The following is a 14,628-nucleotide window of genomic DNA, read 5'->3' as shown; positions in this document are numbered from 1 at the left end:
TGCTGTGTTCACACGCACTGACGCATGACTCGTCCTTCATGGTGCAATTTATTTGGCATTTGATTAGATGTACATCTACCTCAGAAAAAACACAACCCTGCTGCAAAATGAAGCTTTTTTTTTTCTTTTTTTTTTAAATTTAAAGGCTATGAAATAAAAGACAATGAAATGAAGCATTTGTTGTATTATACGGCAAACATTTCAAATCCAAGTAAAATTAGTTGTCACACCACCATAGTCTAGCACAGAAACTACAGTGTAAATGCAGCTGTTGGGGTTCATGAGCAGGTTGTCTGATGCATATGGAGATATTAAAGTATATGCAGGAGTCTTTGAACCTACTGTACAGGACAGACTGAGCTTGAGCTATAAAAATGTTTCCATCCAAAGAAAAATCTCTCAGCATGCCAAAAAATAAAAAAGAACATGCACTGCAGGTCCAAAAAGCAGGTTGAAAAATAAAACCAAACAAATCTGACGGAATAAAAAACAAGATATATCCAAACCAGAACACACATATATCTCCTGTATGCACACATGCACAAATTACTTGTTTTTCCCACAATTTATGAGAGTTTGTCTGCTGGATAATCCACTGTGGATTGTCATTGCCATAAAAACAAACAAACAAACAAAAAACATAAAAATGGGGAAAATAATCTTCAGCAAAAAAAGAAATAATAGTTTTACACATACAGTACATTCAAACATGAGATACACAGACATGCAGTCAGTCAGTCACACACCATGTACAGTCGGTTTTACTTGTGATAAAAAGCGGTATGAATGCTGGTGGTCGTGGGTCGACTGATCAAACTTCTTCAGGCTTCGTAAAAATTCTTCCTTGAGAGAATCAAACGATTGTCATAATAACGACTCTAAACAACTTCTCTTTTATTACATTTTTTTTTTTTTTTACCGCGATCCCACTTGAGATAACAGAACAGCAAGAGACCCATCAACACAAAAACAGAAACAAAGACTCACAGCTACAGTCGGTGACATCATCTTCGTCAGTAACTGAAAACAACCTCGATAACTGAGATAACAGATGTACTGCGTGATCAATCGCACATACAAAAACACATCAGATATAGAGGGGCGGCATCCAAATGTGACTACTGACGTACTTTCAAAAACACAACAAAAACCCGACTTAAGAGTTTCACGTGCAGAAGAATAAGCTTTGAGTCACTAATAATGGTTCAGTTAGCAAATACACAACCATCCTGCGCTGAGTTTGTGAGAAAGTAAAAACAAATAGGACCGTCTGAATGATTAAACGGGTTCATGATTGCAACAGTTGTTGTGAATAAACTGATTTCCTCTAATTCGTTGATGGGACATCATCCCACGTGCACTTGAAAAGCTTCATTGCTTTAGCTCACTGATCACTGGGGAGTTCAGACTGCGTCTATCCCACAATAAAACAATCAAGATTACAGCCTGCAGTCATAAATTAGCATTAAAAGAACACAATACCAGACTCAGATATTTTTCAGTACCACAACATTCTTGAATACATAATGCCTTGTGTCAGCATTACCTAATAAAAACCCTACAGCAGGAAAACTAATTGTACCTTCTTACAAGGTTTAACCTCATTATTACAAAACTTTTGCTGCAAATATGCGCTATAAACCTGGAAGACAGCTTCATGTATCAGACTAATAAGAAAGTGAGGGGACAGTAGATCTTTATGAACAACTAGAAATCGAGATCTGGGACATGCCACAACAGACGGGGCTGGCGAGGATGTTATCGTAGCCTGGAGAGCGAATGATCAACACAGACCTGTCCGTTTGAACGGTGGTGTGATGGAAACAAAAACACACAAGGAACAATAGCTGGCTTCACTGTCCACCCATCACACTTTGCCTTGTGCTGGACTGTGACACACAGGTATAACAAAATTGACCGACACGGACCTGAGGGGGGGTATTTACATCAGGGCTTCTCGACCAATCAGGCCAACTCTGAGATGTTTCAAAAGCTTTGCTCAGTCAAAGTCTGTGCGGCCTTCTAAGCCTCAATGTAGTGTTTTTTTTTTCTCTGTACAGAAACAGTTCTCTCTGCTCCCTCAGATGCCAGTGTCTTAAAAAACCCCCAAAACAAAACAACAAAAACAAATACTCAGAAGGCCAACTGCAGAGTCTTCAGAAAGAGGGAATCTTCACACCTCAAAAAAACAAACAAACAAAAAAACAAAACAAAACTGAAAAACAAAAAATACCCCAGCTGCTTCTGATACGTCTGTACAAGCTTTAACTCTCCTCCCTGCAGTCAGCATTTTGACAAGCGACACAACAGTCTGCTGCGTCCTCTCCCAGTGCACAGTGCACTCACGGCCTTCCTCAGCCAGCAGGTCATGTCCGGATGCAGCTCCCTGCCATCAAGCCACAGTCCTATACTACGGTGCTGAGGGAGGAGGCGCAGTCTGCGGGCATGCAGGCGGGCACGTGACCATCAGTCGGGGTGTCAGGCCCCACCAGGAGGGTGCTGCTATCTATGGAGTCCTCCCTCTCCTGAGAAGATGGCGCAGAATCTGGCATGGGGCCAGAGGCGTTGGGAATATCAGCCTGCAGCCCATCTCCCATGGTGTTCATCTGGCTCGGCACCATGGAGACTCCCCGGTGTCCTGAAGGTGACACCAAAGAGAGGAAGTGAGGACGAGAGTTTAACTCTCCGTGCACGAGGAGGTGCAAGAAAAACAGGAACATCGCCTACCGAGGTCAACATAGAGGAGGCTGTCTGGGTTGATGGAGGCTTCGTATGGAGGAGGGGGGTCGTCGGGGTGCTGGATGTCGGGATATTTGTAGGCGGCGTACGGCGGTGGAGGCTCTTGGAAATGGAAAGCGCCTCCCTCTCCGTCATCAGACAGATGCAGAGGAGTGAGGCCAGTGCCAAAGGCGTCCGGGCCGTAGTCAAAGCCTGGGACTCGTCTTCCGAGGTTAAAGTGGTGCACTTTCAACACAGACGGATACACAGGGCGATGTGAACTTTGTACTAAAGGGAACTTACAGTTCGACCTTGTAAAGGAACCCTTATAAAGAGTACAGGTGCAATGAATGCTGGTCACTGGAGTTCAAACACACCTTAAGTGGTTAACACTATTAAATCCTTTTTTTAAACTTCTTGAACAAACACGTTTTGTGTACAGCAACACTTAATTCAGCAGCAATTAATATTGCAACAACTAATTTAACTAATTAAGTAATTATTATGATGAGAAAGCTTCAAATGACAAAGCTAAATTATTAGCATTCAGAGAGTCGTGCATGTGAGCGTCCAACAGGCTTAATACTCACAGTTTCCTCCAATCAGAGTTTCGATTCGCTCACGTCTCCGCTGACGGAGTCTGTGCACCATAAAGAGCAGCAGGGAGAGGATGAGGAAGGACGAGATGCAGCTGACGATCAGCCTCATTCCGCTGGCCATCGAGTCAAACAGACTGTTTCCATCTGAGGAAAAAGGACAAAACACAAATCAGCTTCTGCAAGCTCATTGGTTTAAAGATGATCTGTTGATTGTGTGAAACAAATAAAAATGTGCATGTATTTGGATTAAACAATTTGAAAACAAGCGGTAGTAAATACAATACTGTAGAACAGTGAGGAGGTGCTCCACCTTGTGGGACTGTGAGCATCACTTGCTAAATGAACGATTGAATGGAAACTTTCAGGAATGATTGCCTAAGGCGTCTATATGCCGCAGCTGAACGTGAACCAGTGACGTGTGGCTGGTACCTGGGTCCAGGCAGGTGAACTTGCAGCACTCTTTGGGATCCTTGCGAAAATGCTGGCAACCCTGTGGACGCTCACACAGCGCGGCCACACACATCTCAGGCTCGCCGTCATGACACGTGCAGCTCAGACAGGGGTCGTCCCCCTTAGGGGTGAAGTAGTAGCCCTCGTTTACAACATTGTCTTTTATGTCCACGCACGTCTGCCCTGTTGAAGGAAACATGACTTGAGGACATGAAATTAACATCATATACCTGAAACCAAACTAACATTTCAGATGGAGAAGACTGAAGGAGCACATACTCCTCTTGCAGAGGAAAGGGAACTTCTTGTAGCAGTTCTCAGCATGCCAGCTGTGTAGACCTCGTTCATTCATGCTTTTGATCTGAAAACGCTGCAGCTGGGCACAAAATACGTTGTCCTGGGTGGGAGATGCATCCCCAAAATTGGTCAGACCCTCAGGAGGAAGAAACACCTGCATTGACCCTGTTGAGGGGGGTGACAATCAAAACGTTTTAAGGATTACAACAATCAAGCTGCAGAACATCAGTTAGCTTTCTAAAAGATAAATACCTTTGTATGCCACCTCCCAGCGGCCCTCCAGGGAGTGGTTCTGATTGGTGATCACATACTGGTAGCCCACCCAAAACCTAAAAAAACAAATGCTGTTCAAATTAACTGCTTCAAACGGCCCATTTCCGATTTTGGGCATAAGCCAATACTGATCTCAACACCATAGCTGGGACATTTCACTGTAAGTTTTATTTTATAAAAACCAAAAAAGGTCAACAGGGGTAAAGCATAAGTTTGTTGGAAAAGCAGATTTGCAATTTAAGGGTTTTATCTTTAGAGGCCGAGTTGAGTCTGCAGAACTCCTTTTTTCCACTGGAGACGTCTGAGTAGTGCTCATATTTCCCGCAGAAAATACAAACTATAATTAAGTTAATCAGACCCTGTTAACCGGTAACTAACTGCAGAAAATCACAAAATTCTAATACAATCTATCAAGTGAAGCACTTTCAAGAACGTCTGAGGTTTAGACCAACGCTACATTTGACAAAGAAAAATACATTAAAGTGCAGACTCACTTGCACTGGTCTCTGCGCTCGCAGACTTTGTCATCAAAATCCACCTCGATCTTCAGTATGAACTGCAGCTCCTCATTGGTCACAAACGTAGCCAGAGAGCCGTTGACTTTCTGACAAGTGTCCACGGCCTGCCAGTAGTTCTCGTTCCTCAGGTACACTTTGTAGCAGCTGGCCGTCTTCTCGTAGTGGTGCCACCCGCTGGGACATTTCTCTGCGGGCACGAGAAGAATCTTTAGCACTGCTGTTGTTGGCACTCATCAGAGTCAACTCAAATGAAGTGAGACGCTTACTGTTGAAGCGCACAGGCTGAGCCACACCAATGACATCTTCTACCTGGTCGTATCCATTGCCAAAGCGAAACCTCTCCTCCTTTATGGCTGGAATAAAGAAAAAGACTTTCAGTTTGTTTCCCTTCCTGTATTTATATTTATCTCTTAAATCAGTGCATGTAGTAGGTTAAGTTGTGCAAGCTGTTTTCACAATCTAAACTATGTGTGTGTGCAACATGTTCAACACATCCAGTATGTGCTAATGCTGCCAACAGCAGACACACTTCTCTCTTTCTCACGGTTCATCACTTACTTAAAAACATGAAGCTTGTGTCTTAAAACCCACATTAACCATCCAGAAAGGAGATTAATGCAGATTTGTAGTAGAGCAAAGCAGAAGCCAAAGCCTTACTTTGCAAACAATGTAAACTGGCTCCTGTTTAAAGTATCATCAGGAGTTTACTGTACTTCAAATTTCCTGAGGAGGATGATATTTGAGACAAAGGTCAGGCTGAATCTCCTGTGAATGTTTTACCCAAATATTGTAGTCAATCTTCTATCTTGTTTAAATGTGTTAAGGAACTAGTCATATTAGAAATGCCAAAAACTAAAATATTACTGGCTATATTAATGTAGTATTCTGATGCTCAATATGTGATACTCTGTCAACAATGGGACCACAAACACTTCAGTTGACCTTTAAACGTCCACTAGTTTATCTACAAAAGGAACAGAAGCAGGCTGATATTTATCATAACTGACGTGCTGAAAATGAACCGTTCAGTATTAATTTACAGGTGATTTTTTTTTCCAGGTAAGGCTGTAAACCGATTAACTGAAATCAACTCCATGGGAAAACAGAAACCGTCGACAGGGCAGGCAAAAAGCAAGAATTACAGGTTGTTAAAACAACAATACTGCAGCGGATGTTTCTTCTGTTTTGACTTATTGAAGTAAAACCAGCAACCAAGTTCCTTGAATAAAGACAGAAACTGAACTGAAAACATATAAACTATTAATTCCTTTCTTTAAATTTATTGTAGTCATTTTTTTTCTATTTTGCTTGGTATTCTCCCACTTTAGACTATACTGTATGTGACTGGTCAAACCAGGCTGGCTTTACTTTTGTACAGCAATGTGTTTGTTGCCAAGTGGATATTTATATAACAGCATTTCCTCTTGAACCTGCAGTGAAGTTAAAAGGCTGAACAGTTCTCCTGTGGTGTTTGTCAGGCTGGAATTAGGGTGAGGGATTGCTCTACCTTGCCACGTTATTCATCGAAGAGCTAATCCCAAACAAGAACAGTGATTTCCATGCGGGCTGTTGATTTAGCTGACAATAAGCCCTCACTGAGACATGTGTGAACATTGTCTGGTCTTTTCTTGCATGTACATGTAAAAACACTGCTGCTCAGCACATTGGGGGGGCAAGTAAAAGCATGATCTTGAAAGCTTTTTCTGTTGACACAAGACTTGCTCATGAACATACAGACTATACTGTAATGTATATGTGCAAAGTAGATGCCATTGGTGAATAAACAACTAAAACAACAACTTTCTTCTTCAATGCTGTTGAGGAATCTTTGACAAACAAACAATTCCTGTCTTTATTGCCTGTTCCATAAATGTGGGTTCTAATGTGAAACCTCAATCGGCATACAGAGTTGCTGGCAGACCAGCAGTGTTAACTCAAGAGCATGAACACCAACTACTGCTGTATGGAGGTCACATGCTGTGCTCAATCCTTTCAATAATTCCTATTATGTGGTCAGAGATCTGGGGATAAAGTCTCACCAGATTTAAGAGGGAGAAAACAAAAGGATTTCGGTCAAAGGCTTAGCACAGCAACGTCCATGCAGTGTTGAAGGGATCAACAAACACCAAACAAAAACAGAGACACATGTGCAGCCACTCAGAATTTAACTCTGCCTCCCCTCTGCCATCTGACGCCGTCACTCCAGAGCTGCGAATCCTGTACTTTGACACTCTCTGGTGGGTTAGGCAGACTTTTTTTTTTCCATATCTGCACATTTAAGCTGTTTGGTAAAAGCAAATCAGCTGGATTGAACTCTGTCTGCGGGTTTTATTGTACTGTACACACACACCCCTTCTTCAGTTCAGTCAGGGATGCATTTGCGCTACTTCTGTTCATAAGCTCTCAATATCTGAAAATCTCTGAATATTGCCTGATTAAGTCCCATTGCCCTGGGCGGATTCCCACCTGCATCCAGAGCTGTTCAGCTGCGATCCGATCGTCCGAGCGTGAAAAGGTCCTGAGAGTCGCTATTCTTTGTGGAAATCAATTGTGTTTATGGGTGTTAGGTAACAGAGTGGGTGTAATAAAACAGGGCTTAAGAGAGATAGACTCACGGGGACAGTCCATTTCGTCACTCTTGTCCTCGCATGCCGTCCAGCCATCACACTGCCAGGACATTGGGATACACTGCATCTTCCCACTGCGGCAGGCAAACTGCCCAGGGCTGCAGCGCTGCTCTGAAACACAAACAGAGAGTTCTTGTGGTCAAACCTGCACGTGACCAAGCCCTTTTCCAAACGAGAGAAAACCATTTTAAGTTAAGCACAGGACTCGATGAGGTTATGTGATTTTACATGGCAGTCGATAAAATAACATCTTAGATCATCACGGGATGAAGGGGTATGGAATAAAGATTTTTACTGTTCTTCCTGATAGGAAATAGATATAGATAAATAAGACCAGCACTAAATTGGAATCAGTAAAACAAAACAAAAAAATGTTGAAACTTAGAAAAGGGATCCTGGAAAAACAATAAAAACCACAGCAATTGTTAAATCAATGCGTTTAGATTATTTCAGAGACAGGTGAAGCTAATGTAGGACTTTGGGTGACCTGCCTTGAAGTTCAGTTTTGAGGGCAACTCAAAAGAGGCAGCCTTAGACATGTGCTTAACAACATCTATAGGCTTTTTGTCTGTTGATGTCAACAACCCAGTCTGTGTTAAGTGGGTCTCCACACCACATGTGATTAACAAGATACCTCGGTATCAGAGCTGCCTGTGTCCTGGCTTCCTCATGTGGTGAAGCAAGACTCAAACAGGCCCCAACAATGTCACTGATCACGGGGGAGAGAGTTCAACCGACGGTCAAGCTCTTGTTTTGAAGAGATTCAAATAAATCTAAATCTAAATTCTATATTTTTTTAGACAATGGTTATTCTGCTGTAATGCAATTTTAATGTAAAGACACTCATATAATTAAACAGTCACATTTGTTTGATGGGCGGTATCTCGTTGCCATCTGAAAATATTTTAGGTCAATGACGATTCAAACTTAAGTAGCTGCTGACATATTCTGACAAAAAAATGAGAAAGCTGCTACTCTAAAATATATTCTGCTTTCTTACCTGACAATAATCTTGCCAGAGCTAGCCGTGGACCTGAAACAAATAGAAACAATAGAATGACTATCCTGTTTTCTTTTTAAATTGCACTTGTGCTACAATAAAATAGGGGGGGCATTATCCATCCTTTGTGCTGCTCATTAAGCTGTCTACCAGGAAGTGTGTTATTTAGACAGTCAACAATTCTCAGTGATTTCCCCAGTTGCTTGCCCAGTAGTGGGTACCTCACACCATCTGTTGTTGGATACAGGTGGTTATGTTCACCTTACAGGGAGTCGGACCACCCACTCACCTAACAAATATGGCAACACTATTTTTTTTTTACTAAGAAACAAGCTCTGAGCTACTTTGAGTAACTACTGTTTCACCCACCCATGGTGACATGAACCCACGCAAACCAGACTTTCAGTTTTGACGATACCACAGGGTACAACCACAGCAAACAGTCTTTAGCTGTATTAAGCGTTTTGGCTCATGCAAAAAATTTACCTCAAAAACCAAATGATGGCAAATGGTTTGGATATAATTTGAAATTTTCTTTATATATCCGATCATAACGCAGCCTTCAAAAAACATGATTAGTCATATTTCCAAAAGCAGGAATCTCACATTACACTAGATGGGACCTTTTATGTTCCACTGCATCAAAAGGTCACAAATCTTTATGGTTCATCAAGTCCTGTTGACTCAATTTTAGACAAGGTCCTGTTTACTTTATAGCACAGATGTAGCCAAGTCAAACAAGGTTGAGAAAAAAATATGATTTAAAAAAAAGTGTTTGTAACCTACTTTCCATTTCGATACAGAATAGACAAGTTTATTTATAATGTGAGCTTCCTGTCATACATGGTGGTTGTTGAAGGCCTAAACCATTTCCCCACTGCACTGTGCTCAAACTCCAGCAGAATGGTTAGTCTAAGGAAGGCTACACCGAGTGAGCGCTATTGTCAACTATTAATGATGAGGACACTTAAAGAAGGTCTGGGTTGTCAAAGGGTGTTTTGAGAGCCTTGTAACACCACGGACGTCATCTCATCTCAGTTAATGCTAAGTGGATTGATATGCATTATAGACACATCTCAGTTTCCTGGGACTAAATGCATTAGCAGTGATCCCATTGTGCATGAATATGTATCAAATTAATAACGCTAATATTAGAAACCATGCATCCCAAATACATAAGAGAAGATTTGTGATGTTAATAATTCAGGTATACAGTTATGAAGAGCAACCGTGAATAAACTAGGTCAAAAACTGCTTATGGCCTCCAAAGATGTAAAAAAAACAAAAAGAAAAAAAGAAAAACCAAACGCTTTTTTATGCTTTGTCAGGTATTCTAATTATGTGAAAATTCACACACTCATACATGTTTACATTTGCCTATTTCCTATAGAAATAACACTTTGTTTGATGAGGTTTCAGCACCTTCACCAGAGGGAGACGTGAATTTTCTTTGCTTCTACAGGCCTGCCAGGCACATGTAACAAATCCAAAACCCAAATCCAGCTGCTGACTGTTTATTTAAAAACTTATCCAACTCTTTGTAATGCTATATGTGCATAGGACTAGAAAATACATGCCTATTTTGTACACCCTGGCGCCTGTGCTTTGAATAAAGACTAAGCAGACTTTATTCTGATGAAGCTAGCCTACTACTTTAGGTTATCAGACACTGATGAAAGCACAGCTTGGGCATCTCCAGGATGAGAAAAACAAACGCTCTATCTGTAACAGCTTTGAAGTTGAAGTGCACTTCCCTTGTCATTATCTGAGCTTCCGATTGATTGCGATGAAGCATCTGAATCTGACGTGGTGAACAGCTGAATGAAAGCTCATCTATCCCTTCTGGTTTGGTAGAGATTTCGTCAGAGGGATGTTTTATTGCACACACTCAATAAACATGTTAATGTTTAGGGTATTTTTTTTTTGAGAAAAGCTAGAAGAGAACCACTGATGGCTCATAATTAACCACAACATGCCTGATGCACATGCTTTGACATGCATACACATATACTGCTGTATATACAATAATGCATCTGCCTGGTAATCTCTGCATTAATGGCGGATGACGGATTGAGAAGAATGAGGAGTTTTCCCTTCCTCAAAGGGATGCGCATGATAAAACGACACCATTTCTGCCACAAGCTTCGGATTTTGTGATGTTGGGTCGACGAATGAGTGAACCTTGGCTACCCTGAGAAAAGTGAGCCTCTGCATCTCTTACATAACCAAACAGGGAAATACAATAAAGACTATGAGAGTGCTCCAACTCAGTCCCACCGAAGTATAACGGCACCGTGATCTGGCCTTGTGCACACACTGCATCATCTCCGGCCACCGATGATTCACATCAACACCGAGGCATGCTGTTAAAAGAAGTGAGTGGGCACGGCCATTCATTTCTCCATCCATTATATCACCTCACATTTTAAAACAACTTATCTTCTCTTCACTGTGCCAATGAAAGCACCCCAGGTCAAATTCCTTTAGGAGACAAGCTCCTTGGTTTGCAAATCAATAGATGGGCAGCCTACATTAAAAAAAGCTCTGAGGCAGGAAATAAACACCTGTTACTTTTGCTCTTTTAACGAGTTTTGTTTTCCCTGTCTTGCACAGATTTTGGGTTATGTAAATACAATTGACTTGACTAATGCATAAAATTATCATACAATGTCTGAAGGTGGTTGATGGGATATCACATACTAGAAGTGTGTTTTTTGTATTGTCAGCCTGGTGGATATTTCTCTGCCCTGTGGCTTTGTCAGTCTCTGCTCAAAAATACAAATCAACAGCGTGAGATGCTGTAAAACAGTTCAGGTGTGAAGGTGAAAAAGTCTTCTTCTGGAGCTAGAAATATGTGGAAGGTCAGAGCTGCCTCACAGACTCCTGCAGCATGAAATCCTCTCTGTCCTTGAAACTTCTAATTGCTGATCGATAAAGCTCATAAAGTACTTCTTCCAAAATAAAAATAATATTATTTTGCCAATATTAGCTATTCTTTCTATTCTCTTCTATATCAAAAAGTAATATTTATCAAATGCTTTCATTATTGGTGGATCACTATTCTCCCTAATAACCCACTTAAGGATTTGAATAATCTAAAAAAAAGTAATCACAAATGTTGATCAGCTCATTTCCTCTCTGCAAGTTAATCGTCGACTGCAACTGTGGTCTTGTCAGTGGGGCATTAAGTGAACAACAAGACTTGACTGAGTGTAAATGAATGATGTTCGTCAAAAGTTAAACTACAGACAACTTTTCTGTCCAGAACAAACAATCACAAACAGGCTGTCGGTGTAACACACACCGCTCATTCAGCCTTACAGGCGTTAAACAAAGCTCAGCATACTGGATATTTGAGTCAATGATTGTAAACACAAGGAAAGATTTCAGTCTTCGAGTCTTGGTTCAAAGTATAGGAGACTGCAAATTTTGCCAAACTTTAGAACCAACATTGAAGCAGCTCTGCCTGGCCCAGGATTTGTGGACTGCAATTGACCCATATCTAATGTGCCGTTTCCTCATTCAGAGAATGAGGAACACAGTGGACAATGTACAGCGTGTACGATCACATTCACACAGAGTTTGAGGTCTCCAATCCATCTAGCATGCAGATGTCTGAGTAAACTGAAGCAATCACAGGACATGCATATGCGCTAACCACCAGGCCACAGCACTGTGCTGTCATGTTTGCATGATCATAATCAGTTGCTTTTGCCTTAGTCACACATGCCTGCATGAGAAACCTGCAGACACACATTACTCTCATGAGAAAATTAGTCAAATATTGACTGCAGTCTGACATTCTTCACATTTTAATTTTGCCTGGCTCTCAGGTAAAAATTATCCGGTTGTGCAAAACTGAAGGCTTTTATCAAAGAGCCATTTAGAACTGTGAGAATTACGCACGCTTCCAAGTTAACTCAAACACAACTGAATAAAATCTTGCCCTTTAATGCTATTATATACGCTTATGTAGCTTACTACAACCTGCTGTGGAAGTGAAGTGTGGAAATCAGGTACGCCAATTCTCAAAGTCAGTTTATCAAGGTTAAATGCAGATTGGTGGGTGGCATGAATTCCAAATGAATGGCTCCCAAAGATTTTGAGCTCTGAAGCACTAATATCATGATGAATGCACCCATGCTAATGAGCAAGGTCCTAAAACCGTCTGATTCAGAGATACTATGTGGACAGGAAAAGTATTTCATGCTTTTAAATGTTATGAAATTTTTAACTGAATTAGAAAACTGGGTTCTTCTTAGGACGAATGTCCAAATAATGTGGGCTTCAAGTAGGCTGCAAGTGACGGTCAACAGTGTAATCTACAAAAACATAACCATCAAAGCCACACTACACCCCAAAAAAACAGCATCTTTTTAAACTGTCCACAAGCAAAGTGAAAATAACACAAAGAGAATTCCCAGATGAACTTAATATTTGCCTAAGAACAAACCCTCTACAGAAGTGAACAATAAGGGGCAGGCAGCGCTGTATGTAATGTGTTTCCTGGCCAGGAGGTTACTCCTTAGGATTAAGCCAAACAAAAATGTGTTTATCCACGACTTGAACTGTCAGGATCACAAGATGCCTAAAGGTAAGCACTTGAATTCGAAGCACAAGCACAGGCTTTCATGTGTGACAAACGATGTAAAATCATTCCACCGTTTGGTTCCTAAAAACTAATTCTGTGAAAAACATGACTAAAGCTAAGTGTGCCAGATTTAGTGTTCCAGTACAGTACTGTTTCAAACTAACCTATGACGCCTATGATGCATTTCCTTATTTTAGGGTTTGTATGGGTTTAATGAGTCATGAACTGTCTGCATTATGTGTTGCACTTAAGACAAATGTTCATCCTGAACACAAAAAAACAATTTAATCTCGAAGAAGTCACGTAATCGTGTCCCAAAGCATCTTCAGGACAGTGTCAGAAGAAATACATTACTGTGTTGTTTATCACTCTGACATGTTTAACTGTGCAGCTAAAGGATGAGTCAATCAGAGTCATGCAAGACCATAAATCTGACATGCATTTCAAATTACAGTTTCACGGGGAAGCGGACTCAAACCGTGGGTACATCTCTATATCCCGACGAATTAATGCATTTATTAAAGAACAGCCAAGATAAATCTTTGTAACTCCTCAATACAGCTGCATGAGTAGGTGTCAAAACTAGCTGATTATGAAAAAGGAGAAACTGTCTTGATTTGGGAAAAATAGCGCTAGATAACGGATTTTTACTGAATATAATGTGGCCATGTGGACTGTATAAAATGCATCTCTAAGTGGTATTCGCCTATTGCTTGCAGTCGAGTGGTTCAGTTTGCCTACTTTAAGAAAAACAATACTGCTACGGTGCCAACAGTAAGGCGGTCCGCCACACTGTCCGGCCGTAGCGCAGCTGCGGTTTCAAAACCACGGTAGTCCCTGGTTCATCCAGCGGGCCTTTCCGCCTGACCTGCCGCTTTCTGCTTCCAGCTTCCAGCTGTAAACTCCGTTTCTCCCAACTCATAGCCGAGCCCCGGGGAATGTGTGCAATGTAAAAGCAACTTAGACTTATTTACCTGCCCGTGGTGGGTCCGTTAACGTGAGGACGAAGAGAAGAGAGAAGAGGACGAAACTGCTGCTGTCAGCCTTTGGCAACATTTATCCTCCATTCATAGTAACTCCTCTATTCAGAAATTTTCAAAAAATATACCGAGGATCTGCACCGCCGCCGCCCTCTTCGGATTTATAACGTTGAACGCTCAACACACTTTAAACCCATTTTTACGCACTGGAAACGGCAGCTGACGTAGAAAAATAGCGTGTGTGAAGCATAATCACAGCGACACAAATTGTGGTTAATCTAACCGAGCAGCTAACGCTAGCTAACTGGCTCCGCCGTTAACGTCGTGCATCCTCTCCCGCTGCTCGGTAAGGGACGGCGCTGATCCAAGATGGCTGCGGCCTCCCATCACAACAATCCCAAACATGGAACACACAGGCTATCAGCTGGAGGAGCTGTCGGGGCGGAGCTTAGCAGATTACCCCCCCAGTGACACACTATAACCGTCTTGTGCGTGTACCCGTTAAGATTATTATGCGATGAATCCAACCCAAAATATTATAAGAGGTTGCAGAGAGGGGAAGAGCAATAACACAC

At 41.6% G+C, this 14,628-nt stretch overlaps 1 protein-coding gene across 4 annotated transcripts; it reads right to left on the bottom strand.

Annotated features, from left to right (window-relative positions):
* Nucleotides 1-29: 29 nt before the first annotated feature.
* dgcr2 (DiGeorge syndrome critical region gene 2) lies at nt 30-14,489 on the bottom strand. Of its 4 annotated transcripts, none has more exons than XM_046374338.1 (11): nt 14,048-14,489; nt 8,483-8,515; nt 7,471-7,593; nt 5,122-5,208; nt 4,832-5,042; nt 4,317-4,393; nt 4,047-4,229; nt 3,747-3,968; nt 3,309-3,461; nt 2,728-2,964; nt 30-2,638 (listed from the first exon to the last, which is right to left on the bottom strand). In XM_046374338.1, the coding sequence occupies exons 1-11, from the start codon at nt 14,127-14,129 to the stop codon at nt 2,406-2,408; spliced, it is 1,641 nt and encodes a 546-aa protein (XP_046230294.1). In that variant the 5' UTR covers nt 14,130-14,489; the 3' UTR covers nt 30-2,405. The 4 variants fall into 4 exon arrangements, with proteins under 4 accessions (XP_046230294.1, XP_046230296.1, XP_046230297.1 ...); XM_046374340.1 differs by having other exon boundaries at nt 3,747-3,950; nt 14,048-14,484; XM_046374341.1 differs by lacking the exon at nt 8,483-8,515 and having other exon boundaries at nt 14,048-14,488.
* Nucleotides 14,490-14,628: the final 139 nt, after the last annotated feature.

The sequence above is a fragment of the Scatophagus argus genome, chromosome 20, assembly GCF_020382885.2.
Source record: "Scatophagus argus isolate fScaArg1 chromosome 20, fScaArg1.pri, whole genome shotgun sequence".
In the NCBI taxonomy this organism is placed as follows: Eukaryota; Metazoa; Chordata; class Actinopteri; family Scatophagidae; genus Scatophagus; species Scatophagus argus.
Note: the sequence above shows the minus strand (reverse complement) of the source record. Positions and strands in the feature narration are given on the sequence as shown.